This window comes from Lacerta agilis, chromosome 4 (genome assembly GCF_009819535.1).
Source record: "Lacerta agilis isolate rLacAgi1 chromosome 4, rLacAgi1.pri, whole genome shotgun sequence".
Taxonomy (NCBI): Eukaryota; Metazoa; Chordata; class Lepidosauria; order Squamata; family Lacertidae; genus Lacerta; species Lacerta agilis.
In genome coordinates, this window is record NC_046315.1 from 12,206,574 (window position 1) to 12,230,250 (window position 23,677).

The window sequence follows — 23,677 nt, forward strand, 5'->3', positions numbered from 1 at the left end:
CCCCTGCTCGCTGCGCTCGAAGACGGGGCTGGGCGGCCAGCTCACAGCCCGCCCGGGAGTAGCATGGGCGGCAGTAGCTGTGCCGCCAGCGCGCGAGCGCCCACCGTGGGGGCGGGTTGGGGAGGGGGCGCCCGGTATGCCAGCGGGCTTGCGGGGTGCCCCAAGGGGGGCTGGCGCCATGGCGCGCCGCGCCACCAGCCCCAATGGACGAGACAGGGCTGGCTAGCCCATCCCGCCCAAGCCTGGCCAGCTCCCCCTCCATTTTGGCTCCCTAGGCAATTGCCTAGTTGGCCTAAATGGACGCGCCGGCCCTGCCAACGCTCACCACAAGGAGCACCAGGACGGGCCGTGCTGGGGGCCCCAGCATTGGGGCATCTGCCTTGCCATGTTGCCCCCCCCCCGCGTGGGTGGACAGGCGGCACAGCGCGCCGTTTCTTGGATCCGACATGAGGTTGCTCCAGCGAGGTTGGCGGTGAGGGCTGGGGTGCCGCAGCCAGCTCCCCGGTGCACGTGCACCCCCCTGGACGCTGTTTGCTCACGCAATGCCGCTGTCGGTGAGTTCCTGCTGAAATATGGCTGTGCTAAAAATCATGGCTGCAAACATACCGCCGAGAAAAAAATGGGCCCCCGTTTGACAGCAAGCCATCCGTAATTGCTCCACGCGTGAAGACTTCCAAGGACAGACGTATCTTACCGTTGTCCCTTCCAGCCCACATTGCTCTGGCTTAGTTAGAAGAACATCATCTGGAGCTGTCAAGAGAATTGCCGAAGCCGAGATGCATCGTGTCAATCGCTTCCCTTCCCCGATCCATGAAAGCTTGTCAAAGAAAGGAGGTTTTCTTTGGCGTGATTTCTTGCTGAAGGATCCCAGGCTGGGGCCACTAGCAACGACCTCATCTAGGCTACGAACAGCAGGTGTTCTCAAGCATAGTTTTCATTATATATATAGGCTACTCTCTCCCCAGCACTTCCCCCTCCTCATCCTCCTAAAATAAACTGAGCTCCATTTTTCATCTTTATCCCATTTTCAGCAATCATATAGGACATGGTGAGGTGATAGAGACTTTTTGCTGGCAATCAGGCAATGGCTTTTTCCACCTGTCTTGACCTGCCCTTAACAGATTGGAGAACTGGGCCAAAGCAAACAAGATGAATTTTAACAGGGAGAAATGTAAAGTACTACACTTGGGCAAAAAAAATGAAAGGCACCTGGCTTGAGAGCAGTACATGTGAAAAGGATCTAGGAGTCTTGGTAGACCATAAACTTGACATGAGTCAACAGTGTGATGCAGCAGCTAAAAAAGCCAATACAATCAATAGGAATATAGCATCTAGATCAAGGGAAGTAATAGTACAACTGTATTCCGCTCTGGTCAGACCTCACCTGGAATACTGTGTCCAGTTCTAGGCACCACAGTTCAAGAAGGATACTGACAAGCTGGAACGTGTCCAGAGAAGGGCAACCAAAATGGTCAAAGGCCTGGAAATGGTGCATTATGAGGAACGGCTTAGGGAGCTGGGTATGTTTAGCCTGGAGAAGAGAAGGTTAAGGGGTGATATGATAGCCATGTTCAAATATATAAAAGGATGTCATATAGAGGAGGGAGAAAGATTGTTTTCTGGTGCTCCAGAGAAGCGGACACGGGGCAATGGATTCAAACTACAAGACAGAAGATTCCACCTAAACATTAGGAAGAACTTCCTGACAGTAAGAGCTGTTCGACAGTGGAATTTGCTGCCAAGGAGTGTGGTGGAGTCTCCTTCTTTGGAGGTCTTTAAGCAGAGGCTTGACAGCCATCTGTCAGGAATGCTTTGATGGTGTTTCCTGCTTGGCAGGGGTTTGGACTGGATGGCCCTTGTGGTCTCTTCCAACTCTATGATTCTATGCCCAGAAGCAGCTGGGAAGAGAGAAAAGGAGTTCAGATATTTTAAAAATAATAATAATAATAATAATAATAACAATTTTATAATTTGTGTGTCCTTGTTTCTCCATTTGATTTGGGGCAGTGTGAAGAGGTACCTCTCTTTGGGGCAGGAGGTGTGTGGCTCAGAGACCAGGCGCAGCAGCAGTGGCTGCCCAGAGGACTCCCAAGGAGAGGGGAGAAGAGAGAAGGCTGAGGGAACACTCCACAAAGCGAAATGAATTGAAACGATACATGCACCATACGCGGCAACTGTCCCTATTTGCCAGGGACTTAAGAACAACCTTGCTGGATCTGACCCAATGAGTCTGACCCAACCATATGCCTGACCTGAGCGCTATAACACTGTTTCCACTTCTGCTCTCCAACAACTGGTAGTCAGAGGCATACAGCATACGGAGGTTGTCGTACATAGCCCTCATGAATGCAAGAGACCTCCTGGATTAGACCAAAGGTCCATCTAGCCCAGAACTCTGTTTTAACTGTGGTCAACCAGATGCCCATAGGAAGCCCACAAGCAGAACCTCAGCACATCAGTGCTCTTCCCTCTTGCAACGGTATTCAGAGGTCTACTGCCTCCCAAAAATGGAGTTAAGAACAGGCATCCCCAAACTGCGGCCCTCCAGATGTTTTTGCCTACAACTCCCATGATCCCTAGTGGTCAGGGATGATGGGAATTGTAGTCCAAAACATCTGGAGGGCCGAAGTTTGGGGATGCCTGAGTTAGAACATAAGTGTTACAAAAGTTGGGTGCCACCCCCACCCTCTGCCGAGCTGCAGAAAGATTCCAAGGGGGTTCCAGGCACTCACCCAGGGTCTGTGGTCCTTTGGAGAATCGAGACACGACGGAGGCTTCCATGGCTTTAAGAAGCATGGTCCATTGCCCTATTTACACCTTCAATGCTGCATGAAGGTAGCCCTGATCATACAGCATGGTTATTTCAAGAGGGGCTTGGACCCCACAGCAGTACGGCCCTGGAGTCCAGGGCATTTCTCCCAGCCAGCCGGCCCAAGTCTTTCTTCTTCCTTCTTCTTCCCAGCAAACCTTGGCTCAACACTCTCTCTTTCTGTCACCTCACACCCAGTTAGTTCCCCTGGCAAACTTCCAAACCCCCCACTCTCTGTTCACACCTCAGGGGCAAGGGGAAGAGGGCAGATCTCTTGTATTACCAAATGGCCCCCTGTATTGATCCTTCATGGCCCCAGGTTCTTTGGCATAGACTAGCCCAGGAATTCCTCTGCAGGGTGACTTACCCTGACCTCAGCTCAGCCAGCTGCTGCTCATCTGGCTGAGCCACAGCTGAGATGGGATGAGCAAGTTACACCGGTAGGGCTTGGGAGTTAACAGCAGCTGAGCCTGGCTGAGCCCAAGATCCACTGCATCTTAAGCAGCTCGTCCCAGTGGATCTTGTCATAGGATTGCCCCCTTAGAAACCTAATAGTGAAGCAAGATCTGTTGCAGTGTTCATGCTGTGAGCCCTCCCATCTTATGTTCATCCTGTGTATATATTACCATAAATCACTGTTATGTACTGAGTTGAATAGGATCCAAAATGCACCAGTCTGATTGGTCCTAGAACAATAGGATTGAGATTGCAGCAGTCTGACTGGTCCCAGAACAATAGGATTGAGATTGCAGCAGTCTGATTGGTCCGCAGGAGCCACCCAATCCAGCTCCAGGTGGAAGCGAATCCGCATTCCGATTGGCATACAGGAGTATTCCGGAATTATCCAATCACGTGGGGCCCATTGTGTAAATAGTGTATATAAAGCAAACGTTTTGGGGAAACTGCATTCCTCACTACTATGAGCTGAATAAAGAGCATGAAAGTCACACTGGACTCCGAGTATATTTCAATCACAAAAGCACCACAATCTCCAGTGACCTCCTTTCCAAACCCAAATTATGTGCTGGCGCCCCTGGAGTCCCTCATTGCACAGAGATTGGGGTCCACATTTAAAAAAAAACACACACATTGTGTGAATCAAAGGCACCTAAAGAAAATGGAGAATGCATTGAGGGTTTTTTTAAAAACAACAACAACAACAACAACAATGGTCCCATCTCTCTTTGTCTGTAGGATTGCCTTATTTATTTAGCTCTCTGTAGAAATCTCATCATTTTAGTTAGTGAATGGAATCGCAACAGCCTGCAGAAACAAAAGTATTAGATTGTACAAACTAGGAAAACAATTTCAGCACCGAAGCAGAACGTGTAGCTGATTATTATTTTTATCTTGAAAAATGAAATAAATAAAAAACCCGCCAACAAACAATTTCCTACAGTCCACGCGAGATTGCACAAACATTCTAATGAGAGAGGGGAAAGATAAAGAGATTGTTAATACCTTTGTAGCGGCAAAGAAGAGATGAATGGGAGGTAGTCAGACGAGGAGAGCGCTGCTGATTAAAGGGATGGGCAAACCCAACTTTGGAGGAAAGATGAAAAGCACAGAATAATAAAGCTTTGCCCTTCCGCACTGTCTCTCATTCCACAATCTCAGTGCACACAATATTAAGGGGAAAGTCAGATCCTGTCCCATTATTTTCAGCTTTACAAGCAGGGACCACCAGGCGATCAAACCAGTTTCCATAACAATAGCAAAGGCCATGCTTTTTATCTTCTACGCTGGGCACACAACAGTGTTCATAAGTTTCAGTTAGTCCCAGGATGCAATTGTCTGGTTTTTAGAGAACAAACTTTTAGGTTTGTAAAACTATGTGTGATGTGGAGAAAGAGCTGGGCTGACACATTCTCTGGAACGCCATTGGTGGAATGCCACTGGGATAAGTTTGCTATGTGAGCCAGATGCTATTTTGTACTACTGAACTACAACTCCCATCATCCATGACCATTGGACATGCTGAATGAGGTTGATGGGATCTAGCATGGGCTACAGAGCCTAAGTACACCCCAGATAAATAGATAGGTCACATTTAAAGCACATGGCTTCCCCGCAAAGAATCCTAAGAATTGTAGTTTACCCCTCACAGAACTACAACTCCCAGCACCCAAAACAAACTACGGTTCCTAGATTCTTTTGGGGAAGTCACATGCTTTAAATGCATGTGTGGTGTACGGTGTGTACTCAACCGGGTTCTCGATCCCTTGTTACAGGAGTGGGAGCCAGAAATCAACAGGTTTACAACTTGAAACAGCCAAAAGGAAAATGCAGGGCTTTCATTTTCAGATTAGATCTGAGTAGTGATAAGATTCCTGGCACTGTGAAGGGCCTCTATTGCAGATGCCTGGGCCTCTGATGCTAGGACTTGTGTGCACCATTGAGAATGCTAATAGATTAAAGAATGCTCACAGCATCCCTGGATGCAGCAGAAGAAATTGCCTCTTTCCCCCACATGACAAAAGATGGAGACTGATCCTTTCTGAGGACCATGCTTGGAGAAATTCCCATTCTATACTCCCCCCGCCTGCAGGCTGTAACTTATAGGACAGGTGTTTTGCTGTTTCATCAGACTGCTGTCTCTCCGAACAGAGGATCGGAAAGATTTTTTTGGGTGCAAAATAAAGAAATAAAAGGAGCAGGGACTAATCGAAACCATGGGCTAGTATCCAGCTAAGTTTTCCTCAGAGTTGATCCACTGAAATTTATGAACCTATGTTAGTCTTGCCAATAAACATAAAGGTCCATAGAATCATAGAATCGTAGAGTTGGAAGAGACCACAAGGGCCATCCAGTCCAACCCCCTGCCAAGCAGGAAACACCATCAAAGCATTCCTGACAGATGGCTGTCAAGCCTCTGCTTAAAGACCTCCAAAGAAGGAGACTCTACCACACTCCTTGGCAGCAAATTCCACTGCCGAACAGCTCTCACTGTCAGGAAGTTCTTCCTAATGTTTAGGTGGAATTTTCTTTCTTGTAGTTTGAATCCATTGCCCCGTGTCCGCTTCTCTGGAGCACCAGAAAACAACCTTTCTCCCTCCTCTATATGACATCCTTTTATATATTTGAACATGGCTATCATATCAGCCCTTAACCTTCTCTTCTCCAGGCTAAACATACCCAGCTCCAGTTCTGGGCACCACAATTTAAGAAGGATATTGACAAGGTGTCCAGAGGAGAGCAACCAAGATGATCAAGGGTCTGGAAACCAAGCCTTATGGGGAACAGTTGAAAGAGCTGGGTATGTTTAGCCTGGCGAAGAGGAGACTGAGAGGAGATACGATGACAGCCATCTTCAAATATTTGAAGGGCTGTCACATGGAAGATATAGCAAGCTCGTTTTCTCCTGCTCTGGAGGGTAGGACCCAAACCAATGGATTCAAGTTACAAGAAAGGAGATTCCAACTAAACATCAGGAAGAACATTCTGGCAGTAAAAGCTGCTTGACAATGGATTGGTCTCCCACAACGGGTTGTGAACTCTTGTGATTCAACAAGTTAATAACCATGTGGCTAAAGAAGTGGTATCAACACTGGTAACAAAATCCCAGGCTGCACTCGAAGTGATGGGGGGGGGGAGAGGTTTATTCAGAACAAAATCTGATTTTTGTATTTACCATTTTTATTGCTATTATTCCAGAAGCTTAATCAACCATAAACTCAATTTTCCATAACACATCAAAGAATAGAAGCAATAGAGCATGAAATGGAAGTTGCATCACCCCAAATCATGTGTAAACAGCTGCAAAGCTCCAGCCACTGTTACTAGTGTTGCACACAGAACGGTGCATGGTGTGTGTGTGTGTGTGTGTGTGTGTGTGTGTGTGTGTAGCACACATACATATACTTTCTTATCCTTTCTTCATGGGAAAAAAAATGTGTCTAAGTTCAACCTATAGAACTTCCCATACACATCTAGTTGGCCACTGTGAGAACAGGATGCTGGAGAAGAGGGGGCCACTGGCCTGATCCAGCAGGCTGTCCTTGTGTTCTTTCTCCAAAGAACTCACGGCAGTACACAACTTCCCTGTGATGTAGGTTAGGCTGAAGGACAGTGATTGGCCGAAAGTTACCCAATCAGTTTTGAGGATGAGCGAAGATTTGAAACCAAATCCCTCCACTGTAGTCCCCATAATAGACTGGAGGGGGGTGGGAGATAAACCTATCTGGAAGCTTTGTAGCCTCCACTTCTGACACCCTGTAATAGGTGTAATGGGTTCAATATACAAAGACTATAGTCAACATCGAGGTTTGATAAAGCAGCAGATACAACAAACTCTCGTTTTATGCTGGCCGCCATCTCAGCCAGCCAGGCTCCACCCCCTCATGCCTTTCTCCAAGGATCATCTTCAAACTCTCACCCCAATTTCTCTTGCTAGGAAATGTCTCCAAATTACAGTGAAACCTCAGAAGTCGAAAAGAATCTGGTCGGTTCGACTTCCAAAATGTTCGGAAACCAAGGTGCGGCTTCCGATTGGCTGTAGGAAGCTCCTGCAACCAATCAGAAGCTGTGGAAGCCGAAACAGACATTCGGGTTCCAAAGAACGTTCGCAGACCGGAACACTCACTTCCAGGTTTGCGGCGTTCGGGAGCCAAAACGTTCAACTTGCAAGGCGTTTGAGATCCAAGGTACGACTGTACTACAGTCACCACACTCCCAACTCAATGGATGTAAAGAAGGGAACTCGAGTTTCCTCCATTCAGTTCTTATATCTAAAACTAGTTGAAATAATAACAAGCAGGCAGAAACTTCACAGGTGAAGGCTTTCCCAATATGGACAATAAGGGGGAGCTGAATCTGTTGAATTTCTGGCTGATAAGCACTAAATTTCAAATAAGAAATATTTTTACTAGCAACAACAACATTGCTACAACATAGCAACAACAACAACAACCAGGTTGCTTCCAGAAATAGAACATCAACAAGTGTTAGTGGTAATAGATGCTGACGAAAAATGTCTGCCAACTCACTTAAAAAAAATAATTAAACCCAGAAATTTCACTGTCATGGGACACACAGAGACCCCAATTGGATCCCTGCCACAGCTCCACATTCTGACAGAAATATAGGTTTAATATTATTTTGAATAATAAAATCTGCCCTTTCCCTGGTTAAAAAGCCAGCCCTAAGATTAATGTGAGTTTGCCAGCCTGTCAGCAGCCAGAGATGAAGATAAATCACGTCAAGAAATTTAAAACCATTTCATTACTTAAAATTAAAAGGAAAGATTTGAAATGCAACCTTGGATGCACAAGGAAAATTACTGTGCATTCATCATCCCTAATAAATTATTGAGATGCTTTTTGATGGCTGGCAGTCACCGGAATAGGGATGAGGAAGAGCATCCTGAAAACTCAATTTCCTACTAATTAAACGCTTTCATAATGAAGACGTGCTAACGTACCTGCATCTCTGACACCTCCTAAAGGGTCTGTTTGCTCTGCCTAACGATAGCTATCAAAATACTCCTCTGGTTAACGGGAAACAAACAGACGGCAAAACACAACTGCAGGGGTTGCAGTCAATATGGTCAGAAGTGCAAATTTGCCATCTCTGTAAAGATGGCAATCGTTGGTTTAAGGCAGGGGGGGGCACTGGCACAAAAGGTCTCGATAAATGTCCTCTCAGGAATCCGCACGCACATGTAAGTGTGCTTCCTGCTCAGTTCCTGTTTGCACTGGCTCAGTTGTGTGTCTAGACCTTTAACCTCCCCCTTAAATAAATTCAGACAAGACTCAAAAGTTTGGTTTGGTTTTTGGCAAAATTTAGGCCACAACTTTGTTGATTACAGCAAGTGAGTGGTTGCATAGGCTCTGGTTCGACTAGCTCCCTGCACCGTGGCAGGTAGCACTGACCCAGGGCACCAGCATAGATCAAACTCGGGTGAACACCTGGGACAGCGGAAAGCCAGGGTGAGGCTAGTCCACCACCCAGACGTTCCCCTGGACTCAGGCATGGGCACAACCAAACCATCGAGTCCCTGGATTCCTTTAACAGAATACCCTTCACTTAGGGGTGGCGAGATCGTTCCCCCATCCCTATCACCTGAACCAGAGCCTATCCGCAACCTTACAAGTTGTGACGATTTGCTATGCCAGTGTGGTGTAGTGGTTAAAAGCGGTAGACTCTTAATCTGGGGAGCCGGGTTCGTGTCTCCACTCCTCCACATGCAGCTGCTGGGTGACCTTGGGCTAGTCACACTTCTCTGAAGTCTCTCAGCCCCACTCACCTCACAGAGTGTTTGTTGTGGGGGAGGAAGGGGAAGGAGAATGTGAGCCGCTTTGAGACTCCTTCGGGTAGTGAAAAGCGGGATATCAAATCCAAACTCTTCTTCTCTTCTTCTATGCGGCAGGCAAAACCCAAGAGGCAACAGCCAATCATCCAAGTGGGGAAAATTCCTGCCGTGCCCCGTCCCAATGACAGACGACACACGACGGCATAGCAAGGTCAAGCGCAAGCCCTAAATATAGGGAGAGGTGGGCGGGTGTTCCGATGCACTTACCCAAAAAGGAAGCTCGGGGGCACGTGCATAGGCTTATGTAGGTCCCTCGAACCATTTGGCTAGTGTCCCATTGGTCTGATTACAACCAGCATCGAGGGACCTTCCAATAGGGTGTTGTGGATATCCAATCGGACCCACCCACAACACAAGGGTTTGGTTGCCAGGTCGCACCGCAACACGTGCCCTCTTTGAGAGAGGACACCATCTCTCCTACATTCCGGCAAGTTCCGGCTGGAAAAAAGCCCTGGTTTTACCTATGGAAAGGCCGCATACAAATAAAATGATGGTGATTATGGAGGTGGTATTTCATGCCACGCTCCCCGCAGCTGCTTTCTCAAAATTTCAAACTGTTTATGGATCACAGTGTGACTTGTGGCCCACAGTGCACAAATTGCACTAATCCGTCCTCTTGTAAGACAGGGATAAATCAGGTGTGCAAATCATGCATCCAATTCATGAAATGAGCTACGAACCCAACACATTTGAAGTGCAAATATATGAAAAACGGAACCAATGGAGAGGGCACCAAACACTCTGCTTCCATGAGGTACTGGTCAGTCTACATCCGGACTTGATGACCCATCGGCATGCCAGGCAACTTGCCAATGTTTTGCCAACAGTTAATTTTTTAACAAAGCCAGTTCTCCTTTTCTGAACCCCTGAGGATGTTTTGATTAGTTCACACATTAACTTGACTGACAGGGCAAAGATATGTCTATTAATGGGGTGTCTATCATCTGAGTGGACACTTCGCAACATTTTGGGGAGGGAGGTTTGTTTTAGCTTTTTTTTAAAAAAGTAAGAAGCCCATTCTTTTCAACTAACTTCCCCAAATGTAAGAGCTTTATGGGCAGAACACAACGTTACACGAAACGACGAGTGAGAAATCCTCCCCTATAGACATCTTGCCTTGTCAGTCTAGTGTTTGTGGGGAGAGAAGAAAAAGCCTCCGAGACTTTCACACACCTTACCCGTGAACAATGTATTTTTAGCACAACGTCCACAAGTCAAATAGCAGCACTCAGTGAAGGTTGTGTGTGTGTGTGTGTGTGTGTGTGTTTTTCCCCTCGGCAAGACTCCAGCTGTCAATTTAAGATTCTGAGTGACTGGTGGTTTTCTGCCGGTCTTGCCGAGTTAGAACCAGGGGTGAGGAATCCAGAGAAATTGAGAGGAAACGTATAAAAAATTGATAGAACGGAGCTTTCCACTCACATGTAATGAAGTTGTGGAATTGTTAATAAGGCTAGGGGTGTTTGCCGGCCTAGAAATATATAAGGTGTGAGTGAATATGCGAAGACTCTTCCCTTGGGACAGACAATGAGATTGGATGACTTGCTGACCCTTGATTCTAGTGGGACGCGGGTGGCGCTGTGGTCTAAACCACTGAGCCTCTTGGGCTTGCCGATCTGAAGGTCGGCGGTTCAAATCCACGTGACGGGGTGAGCTCCCTTTGCTCTGTCCCAGCTTCTGCCAACCTAGCAGTTCAAAAGCACACCAGCGCAAGTAGATAAATAGGCACCGCTGCGCCGGGAAGGTAAACGGCGTTTCCATGCGCTCTGGTTTCCGTCACAGTGTTCCATTGCACCAGAAGCAGTTTAGTCATGCCGGCCACATGACCCGGAAAGCTGTCTGTGGATAAACGTTGGCTCCCTCAGCCTGAAAGCGAGATGAGCGCCGCAACCCCATAGTCACCTTTGACTAGACTTAACTGTCCAGGGGTCCTTTACCGTACCTTTTTAGTGAGATGCAGCCCAAATGTGTGACTCCCTATCAGCAAGACTGTATGCACATACCACTCTGCATAGTTCTCCATATGTGCAGAGATCACATAGAAAAAAAATTAAGCATGTGCAACATGAGGTTATGAAAGGAGAGCAGGTGCAATTCTATTCCCATAACGTTCATTCTAAAGATAAAGGGTAAAGGGACCCCTGACCATTAGGTCCAGTCGTGTCCGACTCTAGGGTCGTGGTGCTCATCTCAAGTTAATGGCCAAGCTGGCGTACAGCTTCCGGGTCATGTGGCCAGCATGACTAAGCCGCTTCTGGTGAACCAGAGCAGTGCACGGAAACGCCATTTACCTTCCCGCCGGAGCGGTACCTATTTATCTACTTGCACTTTGACGTGCTTTCGAACTGCTAGGTGGGCAGGAGCTGGGACCGAGCAACGGGAGCTCACCCCGTCGCGGGGATTTGAACCGCCGACCTTCTGATCAGCAAGCCCTAGGCTCTGTGGTTAAACCCACAGCGCCACCTGCGTCCCACTGCTCATTCTAGATATGTGTAAATAAGAACAGAAGGAGGGTCTGTTGGGTCAGGCCGATGCCCCATCTAGGCCACAGTTACATTATACATCTAGAACACTATGATACTACCCTGTACTTTAAATAGTCATGGCTTCCCCCAAAAGGATTATGGGAGCTGTAGTTTGTTAAGGCTGCTGAGAGCTGTTTGTAGGCTTCTATTCCACTCACAGAGCTACAATTCCAAGAGTTCTCTGGGAAAAGGGATTTATTATTATTATTATTATTATTATTATTATTATTATTATTATTATTATTATTATACCACCCTTCAGCAAAAGATTTCAGGGCAGTTCCCAAGATAAAAATGCAAGGTAAAGGAACAAATAAATAGTTAAAACAAAAACAATAAAACAATAACACCCCCCCCACAGAGAGAGAGAGAGAGAGAACAGAATAGAATAGAATAGAATAGAATAGATCTTAATATTTTTTTTTAAGGCTGTAGAATATTAATCAGCCAAAGACCTGGTTGAAGAGGAATGTTTTCACATGGGGCCTAAAGATATATAATGAAGGTGCCAGGCAAACCTCCCTGGGAAGGGCATTCCACAGACAGGGAGCCACCGCAGAAAAGGCCCCGTTCTTGTGTTGCCACCCTCCAGTGAGCCAGTGTGGTGTAGTGGTTAAGAGCGGTAGACTTGTAAGCTGGTGAACCGGGTTCGCGTCTCCGCTCCTCCACATGCAGCTGCTGGGTGACCTTGGGCTAGTCACACTTCTCTGAAGTCTCTCAGCCCCACTCACCTCACAGAGTGTTTGTTGTGGGGGAGGAAGGGAAAGGAGAATGTTAGCCGCTTTGAGAATCCTTCGGATAGTGAAAAGCGGGATATCAAATCCAAACTCTTCTTCTTCTTCTTCTTCCAGACCTCTCATGGAGGAGGCACACGAAGATGGGTCTCAGAGGAAGATGGCAGGGTCTGGCTTGGTTTATATGGAGAGAGGCAGTCCTTGAGGTAGCGCGGTCCTGAGCCGTTGGTTGTCAAACCACTCTGAAGTCTGTAGCTCTGAGAAGGGAACAGGGGGTCTCCTCACAGCATTCTCCCCATTCGATTCCAAGCAGCTGGTGCTCACGGGAATACTGCCCCTGACAGGATCAATTCCTGCACTTACCAGCTAGTAAGCAAAGGATTCCATCCTGCTCGATGCTGCTGCTTCAGGGGGGCGGGATGTTAGGTGACAGAAACAAGAGAACATGCTGGTAAGGCTAAACTTCCAAATTCGCTCGTTATTCTGAAACATGGCAGCAGCGGATACTTTATAATTTTGTCAGCTCTTGTCGCTCAAATAAGCCTTTAAAACTTCAGCACAAGATTGCTTATAAATCATGTGCCTCCCCCCCCCCCGCCACTTAATAAATGCCACACGAGCTACAAGCTATCAAAACTCTCCATTAAATATATTCTGACAGCGTTTCAGTTCTGCCCAGTTGAACAATATCAATGTTTTGTCTACAATATATTACTTAGAGCTCGTGATCCTTCTGCTATGCGGTACATTCATCAGGGAAGGTTGCACTCCAGGAGAGGAGGGGGAAAACAGATCACTCGTGGGCGAGAGGAACACTACAGCAGATGCTCTCATCATCCTTCACCGGCAAAGAGCAACACTGATCCATCATAAGTTCAGGTTGGACCATCCATTTCACTAAGACACAATCAATTTTTTAAAAAAATAAATAAATTAGGACCTGCACCTGATTTATTCCACCACTCCCATTAATCAGCTAATAAATAAACCTTACTCATCTGAACTGCTCTGTGAACTAAATGTTCAAAACTTAGGAATATACAAATATAAGAACTTAAGACAAAGCTATGGCACTGTCAAGGACTGTGCTGAGGAGGGCTGCACTGAAGAGGAATGGTGGGAAACTCCCCCTCCCCCTACTCCTGATCAGGATCCTGAATCTTCCCAGGAGCAGGAGGACAGTACAATCAAACCTCTTCTTACGTCCGCCTCCGCTTGCATCCGTTTTGCCCAACGACCGTGGCAAACCCGGAAGTAATCAGCAGGTTTGCCGCCGTTTGCACATGCACAGGAGCGGCAATCGCCATTTGCACATGCGCAGAAGCGGCGATCACCATTAGTACATGCGCAGAAGTGAGCAATTGCTGCCCACACCTGCGCACAACGGCGCCTCTTCCAGAGACCCATTTTGACCTCTGGACGGACCTCCGGAACGGATTATGGTCACAGGTAGAGGTTCCACTGTATAGATTTGGAACAGTGGTTTGCAGAGGGACATAGTTCAGAAGGCAGAAGCTGGGAAATACTGGGTGGAGAAGCAGCACTGGGAGAGAGAGAGTTAACAGATCCACTGTCTCTGGGAAGCATTTATCCGCTCAGCCCAAGGTCAAGAAGAGCAGATAAGGTGGCAGCATAGAAAGCACAGTGGTCACAAGTTCAGGTTGCAAGATGCAGTAGTGACTTGGGTGACTAAGAAGGAAGTGGGTGGAACCCTTAATTGGGAGCACCTTCATTCTGAGGAATGGATTCTTTGTTCTCTCACTGTGGTCATTAAAAGATCTGACAAATCCTACACTAAGAAGGGCCTTCACACTAGCCCGATTTCATGCCACCCCCACAGCATTCTTACAGGGTGTATTTTCCAATACTCCTCTGGATCTTCGACTGAGCCCATGCAACAAGGGAAAGATAGAGGACCTTATTCATTTTTTCTTCTCCAATATATTCTCAGTAAGACCCAGGCTTTTCCTTTTAATCCCACCGATCATCGCCCAGGATGATGACCGCGTGAAATACTTACTGGCAGATGCCAACCCACTGATATCACGTGGAGTGGCCATCTACATATTACAGGCCCTGAAACTCAGGGCCACCTTTTTGGCTAACTTACCTCAGCCCTAGTCCTATGTAACTTCCTGACGTAGACACAGTTGACATGCCCTGTTATTGCTCTTTATCTCATCTGTATTACTCAGCATGATTTTACACTTAATGTTGTAACTGTATTCGTAGTATTCTATGTATAACCGCGACAGGTCACTGCCTGGTCTCTCACAATGTGCTATGGCCATATGGCTAATGCAATAAATAAAACAAAATAAAAATTTCTTTCCAGTAGCACCTTAGAGACCAACTAAGTTTGTTCTTGGTGTGAGCTTTCGTGTGCATGCACACTTCGAAAGCTCATTCCAAGAACAAACTTAGTTGGTCTCTAAGGTGCTACTGGAAAGAAATTTTTATTTTGTTTTGACTATGGCAGACCAACACGGCTACCCACCTGTAACAATAAATAAATTGATTGACTAATTGATTAAAAGTTTCTAACTGGTAAGAAGACTCCTTTTCTTTTGTTCTGCTTATCTACTGCCAAAGTCGGGGAGGAAGCCAATTCCCTGAAGCCTGACAGGCACACTCCCTGGAAGCTGGATCTGCCTCGGCAGCCCACCCCACCATGCAACATGTACAGCAGCCTCTTGGAGAACAGGAGGGACTGCTGCTCTCCTGCCTCCCGTGTTCCCAATGTAGATCATTATTTCCCCCTTGTTCCTGATGTGGATCTTCACTCAACCCTTCTTCTCTCGGGGTAGATGCACCATTTTGCGGCTTGCCTCAGGTGTCCAAATGTCTTGGGCTGCACCGCCTCGCTTTTCTAACCAAGCCACAGCTTAGGAAAAAAGAATGACCATTCTTACAGTTATGCCCCGACCTGCCTGATTTTTAAGTGCTATCACTCAGCAGCAGAGCACCTGCTTGCATACAGAAGGTCCCAAGTTCAACCCCCAGCATCTTCTCATAGAAAAGACCCCCTCTCTGAAACCCAGGAGAGCTGTAGCCACTCAGTGTGGACCAGGGTTTCCCAAACTTGGGTCTCCAGCTGGTTTTGGACTACAACTCCCATCATCCCTAGCTAGCAGGACCAGCGGTCAAGGATGATGGGAATTGTGGTCCAAAAACAACTGGAGACCCAAGTTTGGGAAACCCTGGAATACGGAGCTAGGTGGACCAGTGGTCTATCTACCTTCTTGTGGTTCTATTGTTCTAGTATTTCGTGGAGACATTGTTGTATTTTGCATAATTTGCAAAAGATAACATTTTTCATAATCCAGGACTCTGATTGTTTTGGCGTGTTGCTGGATTTTTCTCTCATTTGCACACTGTAAGTCTTTGGTATCTGCTTTCTTCTTCTTCTTCTTTTTTTGTTTAAGTGTTTAAGAGCCAGAAAACTGTGTTGCTGGCACAGATCATTACATCTTTACTTATTTATTTGCTTTAACGCAACCGAGGCTGGTCCCACACAATTACAGGGTTAAGTGTGTGCGGAAAAAAGCCCAGCCGGAATTTCAATTTTATTTTTTTAATTTATTTATTTTTTGCAATTACAGGAAGAATGATAGTTCTTCCCTTCAAGTTCTGGTTTGATTTTGCTAATCACTTGCTCAACGGCAGCATTTTAAATTAAGCTCATTATAGGTAGGAGGCTTTTGCTGAGATTCCCTCTGCTGAGCTAAGATGGCTCATTCCATTCCAACAGCTGCTAATTAATCCATCATTAGCCGGGCCCAAAACTTGCGGTTCTATTTATTTAAATGATGGCTAATGTGAACTTCGCCCATTGGGGGCAGCAGGTTAAATGTCAATTTAATGAGCATGTGTTAGTTATCGGCCACTGTGGTTGAAACGCCACTGGTACATTGGCAGCACATGGGGGGGGGGGGAATCGACTCCTTTGTCCCAAGAAGCCAAAATCGCATCCCCAATCTGTTTCTTCTCTCCTTATTAACTGCACTGTCCCAGTGGGAGCCTTTTAGGAAGGGAGGGGCTAGGAGAGGAGGCAGAAGGAGTAATCGTCTCAATTAAGCCAGGTAAAAGCACCAATAAAGGCTTATCAATTAAGCAGCGGATTCATTAGAGTTGCTAGCTTCCGCTGGCAGTCGGCGCAAGGGCTGGTTTCCAATACACTGCATCAAGCCGCAGAGCTCCACGGGACCAGCTGCAGAACTGTAATAGCCCTTAAAATAATTGCCTTCTTCGCAATCCATCATAAGGATTTTCACAGGGTTGCCAGAATGCAACCCGGAGCCCCTGCACATATGGTTGCAAACTTACGTTTTTTTAAAAAAAACAAAGCCGTTTGGGCAGTGGGCACTGCCAAAGATGGGTCAAATGTTGGAGCCAGAGGGTGTTTTGGTAGCACAAGAGTACGGATCTCGCCCATTTTGACTTTATCATTTTTCCCCAGTCTTCATTTCAGCTTGCCGCAGCAGTTTGTGAATTTTTTTAAAGCCCTTAAATAAATTTGTCAGCGTATTGCAAATTATTCACACTTTTTTGTGGGCAGCTTTGCCCGATATAATGCATTCTTGCATGCTGATTTCAATAAAAGGTGCATTTTTTGTGCCCACTTTAGTATATGCACATTTCTTGGCTGAGGAACTGCCTCTCAAAATTTGGGAAATGTGGAAATTTTGAAGGATTGCCGAGTTTTGGTGTACACCATGTTATGGAAACTGTAAAGTTGGTAGGTCTGCCTTTAAATGTGAATTGAATCTAATTTCTCCCACATCTCTAGCCAAGAGGCAGCCTAGTGGGTGAGGATGAGGGATCAATAAGAGCAGGGTAGAGAACTATTTCAGCCCTGTGCCCACAATCTTTCTTGGGCAACCTTCCGAGAGCCAGTAGCTGGGCAGCACGGTGCTCTGGTTGGCTGTGTGGTTTTGAGGGAGTATTACTCTGTATGTTTAATTGACTGTCTCACCACTATGTACAAGGCCTGACAGGCTCTCTGTTCCCGTCTCCTCAAGATCGTACACTGCTTTTGTGCAGTTTTGCTAAGTAAAGTGTAACCAGCACCTTTCTCTCTGGGCTCTGTCTGCATTGTTTAAGTGACTTTGCTTTTTTAAAAAAACAAAAAACTCCATGGCTGCCTTAGGAACTGTGTGCCAAGCTGGAACCAAACAAGTTTAAGTTTTTCGCACCCTCATACCTGTAGAACGGGGGGGGGGGAGCTCCCTCAGCTCAACGCCTGCAATACACAGCAGCCAGAAAATAGTTAGCAGTCTTTAATGGGAGAGATTATAGGCTTGTTACAGAGGTGTCAAAAATGGCTCGCATTTGGTGGTTGTGGCAAAAAATTGAGCCAAGGCTAACTTCAAAACTGGGCGGCTGCTGCTGCTGCTGCTGCTGCTGCTGCTGCTGCTGCTGCTCAGGAGAATATTTAGGCCTGTTGGTTTGAAGCGACACTGGATTTGGTCCTCCCCGCAGCTGCAGGTCCTGCCTGGTGACGACATTGTGAACAAATGTGTCCAGCTGCTGTCAGTAAAACAGCAGTTGCCATCCTCCTCAAGGGAGAGGCAGATTTAAGCTGCATGTATACATTACCTTCTGTTAGCCACATTTTAAGAACGCGTGTGGTGTTACGCTTGGGAGCTTCCAAATGTTAATGATTTCCTTTTCTATGAAGCTGCATGCACACCATTCATTTAAAGCACATGACTATTAGGAACTGTAGCTTACGCCCTCAAATTGTTATTATTACAGTGGACGCTCAGATTGCGGACATAATCCGTGATGGAGGTACGTCCGCAACCCACAGCTTTCATATCCCGCAGCTTCATCTGGTATATAAAAACACCAAAATACATGACACCCGGAGCGGCGCACTGTTCTATGCACCAGGGGGTGGGGCCATGGGGGCGGGGCGAGTGTCCCAGGAGGGTGGGGGCAACCGTCACATGGGGCGAGACACCTATGGGGCGGAGCAAGCCGTCGATGGGGGGTGGAGTGAGGCCACCCGCCTGCGACTCCCAGGCCTCCCCCAAGCTATCAAAACAAAGGGGGTAGGGGGGAACGCTGCCGGCAAAGCAGCACAGCTCTGCCCCTTCCCCCGACGGCTCAAGGTAGGCTTGAGAGTCGGGGGCAGGTGGTGCGCCGAATGTCACCCCCTCAGTGATGACACCCGGGTCAGTCCACCCCACCGCCCCCACTTCCTCTCCCCTCCCGGTAAAGGTAAAGGTAAAGGTAAAGGGCCCCTGGAATGTTAAGTCCAGTCAAAAACAACTATGGGGTTGCGGCGCTCATCTTGCTTTCAGGCTGAGGGAGCCGGCGTTTGTCCACAGACAGCTTGCTGGATCATGTGGCCAGCATGACTACGCCGCTTCTGGTGCAACGGGACACTGTGACGGAAACCAGAGTGCACGGAAACACCATTTACCTACCCGCTGCAGTGGTACCTATTTATCTACTTGCATTGGCGTGCTTTCGAACTGCTAGGTTGGCAGGAGCTGGGACAGGGCAATGGGAGCTCACTCTGTCATAAGGATTCGAACTGCCAGCCTTCTGATCGGGAAGCCCAAGGGGCTCAGTCATTTAGACCACAGCGCCACCCACGTCCCACATGACATAGTAACAAACACAAACAATACCCCTCAGTACGCACACACAAAGTTTAAAAGGCCATAGATAGTTTTATTAGCCAAAGGCCTGGGAGATGAGGGTGGAATCTACACACATATAAAAACCGTTCTGAAAATGCTTTTTTTAAAAAGCGGTTTTTTAAAATACATTGAATTTTCCATAAGGTTCACCATCGCCATCTAGTGTCACGTTGTATATTGCACTTAAAACACACTTGAAACATTTTATTTGCAGCTGTATATCTGAGTCTGAAGGGTGTTTTTGCCAGGTGCCTAAAGATATGTAGTGAAGGCGCAAGGTAAGCATCCCTGGGGAGAGCATTCCACAAACGGGGAGCCACCACAAAAAGGTCTGTTTTCATGTTGCTGCCCTACAGACCTCTTGTGAAGGAGGCACACAAAGAAGGGCCTCAGATGATGATTTCAGGGCGTGTGTCTGTTCATATGGGGAGAGGTGGTCCTTGAGGTATTGCGGTCCCGAGCCATTTAAAGCTTTATAGATCAAAACCAACACTTTGAACTGGGTCCGGAAACTAATTGGCAGTCATTACAGTTGGGCCAGGATTGGTGTTATATGGTCAAACCGTCTTGCTCTGGCATGGAGCCTGGCCATTGAATTCTGCACCGGCTGAAGTGTCTGTACCATCTCCAGAGGCAGCCCCACATATAATGCATTGCAGTAATCTAACCTACTAGTTACCAGAGGATAGAGCTGCAATCCCCAGCACCCTTAACAAACCACAGTTCCCTGGAGGCGATGCTTTTTGCCCGGGCGAGAGGTCATTTGCACACCTGCCATACTGCCCAAGATTGGTTCTCCCCTGGGGAGCTGGAACACGGTTCACATATTTGTTTCCATCCTATGGAACTCCCTGCCACAAGATGTAGAGGTCGTCATTGGCTTCAATGGATTTAAAACGGAATCATGAAAATTCATGGTGGAGGGTGTGTTTTATCCCCACATCACCCCTGGCTTGTAGGTTAGGCTGAGAGATAGCAACCAGTTGGCCTAAATCACCCAGTAAGCTTTGTGGCTTTCCTCCCACCACAGAGGGGTGAAAATTTCACTGGGTTCGTGCTTGGAGGAAGATTTATACTTCCTTTGCCACACACTACAGCCCTGATCCTGGTTCCCCCACCCTCAGGACACACACCCTCCTCACTCGCACCCTCCTTGAGTATTTTTGCCTGGCAGTAAAGTTTCCTAGAATTCTGATGACATTTCTTGCTTACCTGGATGGAGCACAGAGAGACAGGTGTGTGCAAAAATAAAATTTATACCCATTGCTCCACCCACAGTTGCTTCAGGCCCTGCCCAGCACTAGTATGTGGGGCCCCATAAGATTTCTCAGAGGTGAATGTGGCCCTCAAATCCCTGATTTAATGTCATGCCCAGTTTACCTTTGAGACAACTTTTTTTCTTAATCCAAAAGAAGACATGTGATGTTTTGTTCTAGTACAAAAGAACAACAAATGGTGCATTTACTAATCACATTCCATGCAACGTGACACAGACAAGACGTGCATTAAAAACAACAGAGCCACTTTTTCTAATTAAGGATTTAGTTTAAGACATTCAGCTTTCCATAATGGTGCTCTTGAAAGAGCGATCCTGTTAGCAAAGTTCCCTTAGCAGCCACAGAAGAGGCAAGTTGTCTGAGCAAATCGAACAGCACCTGGCTCTCTGAATGCCACAGCGGATTCAAATCAGATTAATAATATCCTTGTTCCCCATGAGTTAGCATTGCTTGGCTTCATGGTTCTCTTCCCCATACCGGACGCAATCAGAAAGTAAATTAAGGCACTTACAGTGAACCAAAACTTCCCGCGTTTCCATGGAAATGTTCCTAAGGCTCAGCTCCAAGTTAACCGGGCTGCTAAATACAAATCCCTTTGTTACCAGCGAGTCCTTTTCCAGTGCAACCCCCACTCCCCCAGGGGCTGCCTCGTGTGTTTGCACCAACATGCTCAGTAACCTTCCACCCTGCAGAATGTGCCTTCATGACAGCTGATGTCCAGTTCCACTTTGCAGGCTCGCTCAGATCTTTAGTAGCAATCTTCAACAGAAAGCAACCGTGCATGTTCAGGTTTGTTTCTGTATTTGTACATACTCCCGTCCCTTGGACCAGCATGGAGATAGATGAGAGAGAGAGAGAGAGAGAGAGAGAGAGAGAGAGAGAGAGAGAGAGAGAGAGAGAGAGAGAGAGAGAGAGATGATAGTTACCGGTAGGTAGCCGTGTTGGTCTGCCATAGTCAAAATAAAATAAAAAATTCCTTCCAGTAGCACCTTAGAGACCAACTAAGTTTGTTCTTGGTATGAGCTTTCGTGTGCATGCAGATAAGTATCTGAAGAAGTGTGCATGCACACGAAAGCTCATACCAAGAACAAACTTAGTTGGTCTCTAAGGTGCTACTGGAAGATAGATGATGATGATAGATAGATAGATAGATAGATGAGTTTGGATTTGATATCCCGCTTTATCACTACCCTAAGGAGTCTCAAAGCGGCTAACATTCTCCTTTCCCTTCCTCCCCCACAACAAACACTCTGTGAGGTGAGTGGAGCTGAGAGAATTCAGAGAAGTGTGACTAGCCCAAGGTCACCCAGCAGCTGCATGTGGAGGAGCAGAGACGCGAACCCGGTTCACCAGATTATGAGCCTACCACTCTTAACCACTACACCACACTGGCTAGATAGATGATAGAAAGATAGATAGATAGATGATAGATAGATAGATAGATAGATAGATAGATAGATAGATAGATAGATAGATTCAAGAAATTTATATAGCAGAACTGTGGTTCCCAAACTTGTACTTCCCCACAGAGCACCTGGAAATTGCTGGTGGTTTCCCCACCACCACCTGACGCAGGAATTGTAATGTGCTAAGCTAGGTTGCTGCATGATTCTTTATCGAAACAGAGAGAAGAGAAATGGACAGGTCCCTTCACCCGTCCTGCCAGATGACCCTGCGTATTTGCTTGCTCAAAGTTTACAGGGTGTTTGGACTAGGTCAGCTTTTTTTATCGAGCATCCATTCCGATCTGTTTGCAGGGAGGTGTATTGTGTCAAGCCACTGTTATCCCACCCAAACAAAGCTGCACCCTAGAAGCACCTGGTGTTATGCACAGACCCAGTGTCTGAGTGGTGAGAGGTTTCAGGGGCCCTAGCAGGTATCTTGGGCTGGGCTTCCACGGAATGAAGGTCACAACTCGCTGGAATCTTCTGGCAGCAGAAGGACCTGTAGCTCAGTGGCAGAGCATCTGCTTTGCATGCAGAAGGTCCCAGGTTCAATACCCAGCATCCCCAGCATCACTGAGCTGTTGCCAGTCAGTGTAGACAACCCTGAGCTACATGGACCAATGGTCTGACTCAGTATAAGGCAGCTTCTGGCAGCTTCTCCATCCTGCAGGGCAAACGTGACTTGGCAGGGGCTTCCCCAACGGGAGCCTTATTGTGCATTGGCAAGAGGAAGCAGGCATTGACTCTACCTCCCGGATGAGGCCTGTCAGATTGGGTGGAAGGGAGGAAGCGCAACAGTAGGTGGAGCCAGTGCCAATGGTAGACAGAGCCAACTTATGGCGTCATAGTATCGGAAGGGGACCCCAAGAGTCATCTAGTCCAACCCCCTGCAATGCAGGAATCTCTGCTAAAGCATCCATGACACGTGGCCATCCAACCTCTGCTTAAAAACTTCCAAGGAAGGAGAGTCCACCACTTCCCAAGTGAGACTATTTTCCACTGTCAAACAGCTTCAGAAAGTTCTTCTTGATGTTAAGTCGTAATCTCCTCTTTTGGAACGTGAATCCATTGGTCCTACCTTCTGGAGCAGGAGAAACCAAGCTTGTATGATGCTGGTCTGGTTCTGCTTTGGGCAGAAGTAGAAGAAAGGAGGGGGGAGGGAAGGCTACTGAAGGTATTCTGATATTATTGCTAAAGGGAAACGTCAAATGCCTTCACAGCTGCCAGGTCAGCCGTTTACCAATGTGGATTTACAAATATTATTTTTCATTCCAGTTTATCCAGCATTGCAAGGCAGCAGACAGCTGGCGACTGCAGGCTGGGGGCCAGATCCCTTTTACATGACTCCTGGGGGTGTTCCGCATGGCGTGCTCCTGTTACAAGGCCAGGCTGTGCTTGCTGTCAGAGGAAGGGCCCACGCTCTGAAGAGTCTGCAAATGATGCACAAGGCGATGTATGCATGCAACTTTAAAAGAAGGAAATCGCCTAGGTCTGCTCATTTTCCGTCACTGACTGCGCCCCTACTTGCTATGGGGGAAAGGGAGCGAAGATCTATGCAGGGCTGGCTGACAACAACCACAGCCACTGAAATTTCTGCCCAGCGCCCTCCCTTGCTCTCAAGGTTTTCCCAACTGCTCCCTGTACTTGGCATGAACAGCTGTTGGTTCAGCTTGCTTTTTAATGTGAACCTTATCTAATTTGCACTTCCCCAAACAATATGCTAGCTGAAACACAGCTACCCATTGAACCATAGAACCACAGGATTGTAGAGTTGGGAAGGACTCTACTAATCCAGCCCCCTGCAATCTAGTCCAGCCCCCTGCAATGCAGGAATCTTTCACCCAACATGGGGCTCGAACCCACGACCCTGAGAAAAAAGAATTTCATGCACTACCAACTGAGCTATCCCAGGTCTTCAGAAGGACCC

At 47.2% G+C, this 23,677-nt stretch overlaps 1 protein-coding gene across 8 annotated transcripts in view; it reads right to left on the reverse strand.

Annotated features, from left to right (window-relative positions):
• Positions 1 to 23,677, reverse strand: part of DLG2 (discs large MAGUK scaffold protein 2) — an 834,734-nt gene that overhangs the window by 743,105 nt on the left and 67,952 nt on the right. For 7 of the 8 annotated variants that reach the window (XM_033146049.1, XM_033146050.1, XM_033146048.1 and 4 more), the window contains exon 1: positions 20,817 to 20,988. The exons of the other annotated variant lie outside the window; for it this stretch is intronic. In XM_033146049.1, coding sequence (XP_033001940.1) covers positions 20,817 to 20,973 — 157 coding nt within the window. In that variant the 5' untranslated portion in view covers positions 20,974 to 20,988. Of the gene's footprint in view, positions 1 to 20,816; positions 20,989 to 23,677 lie in introns of those variants that run through there. 8 annotated transcript variants of the gene reach the window in all.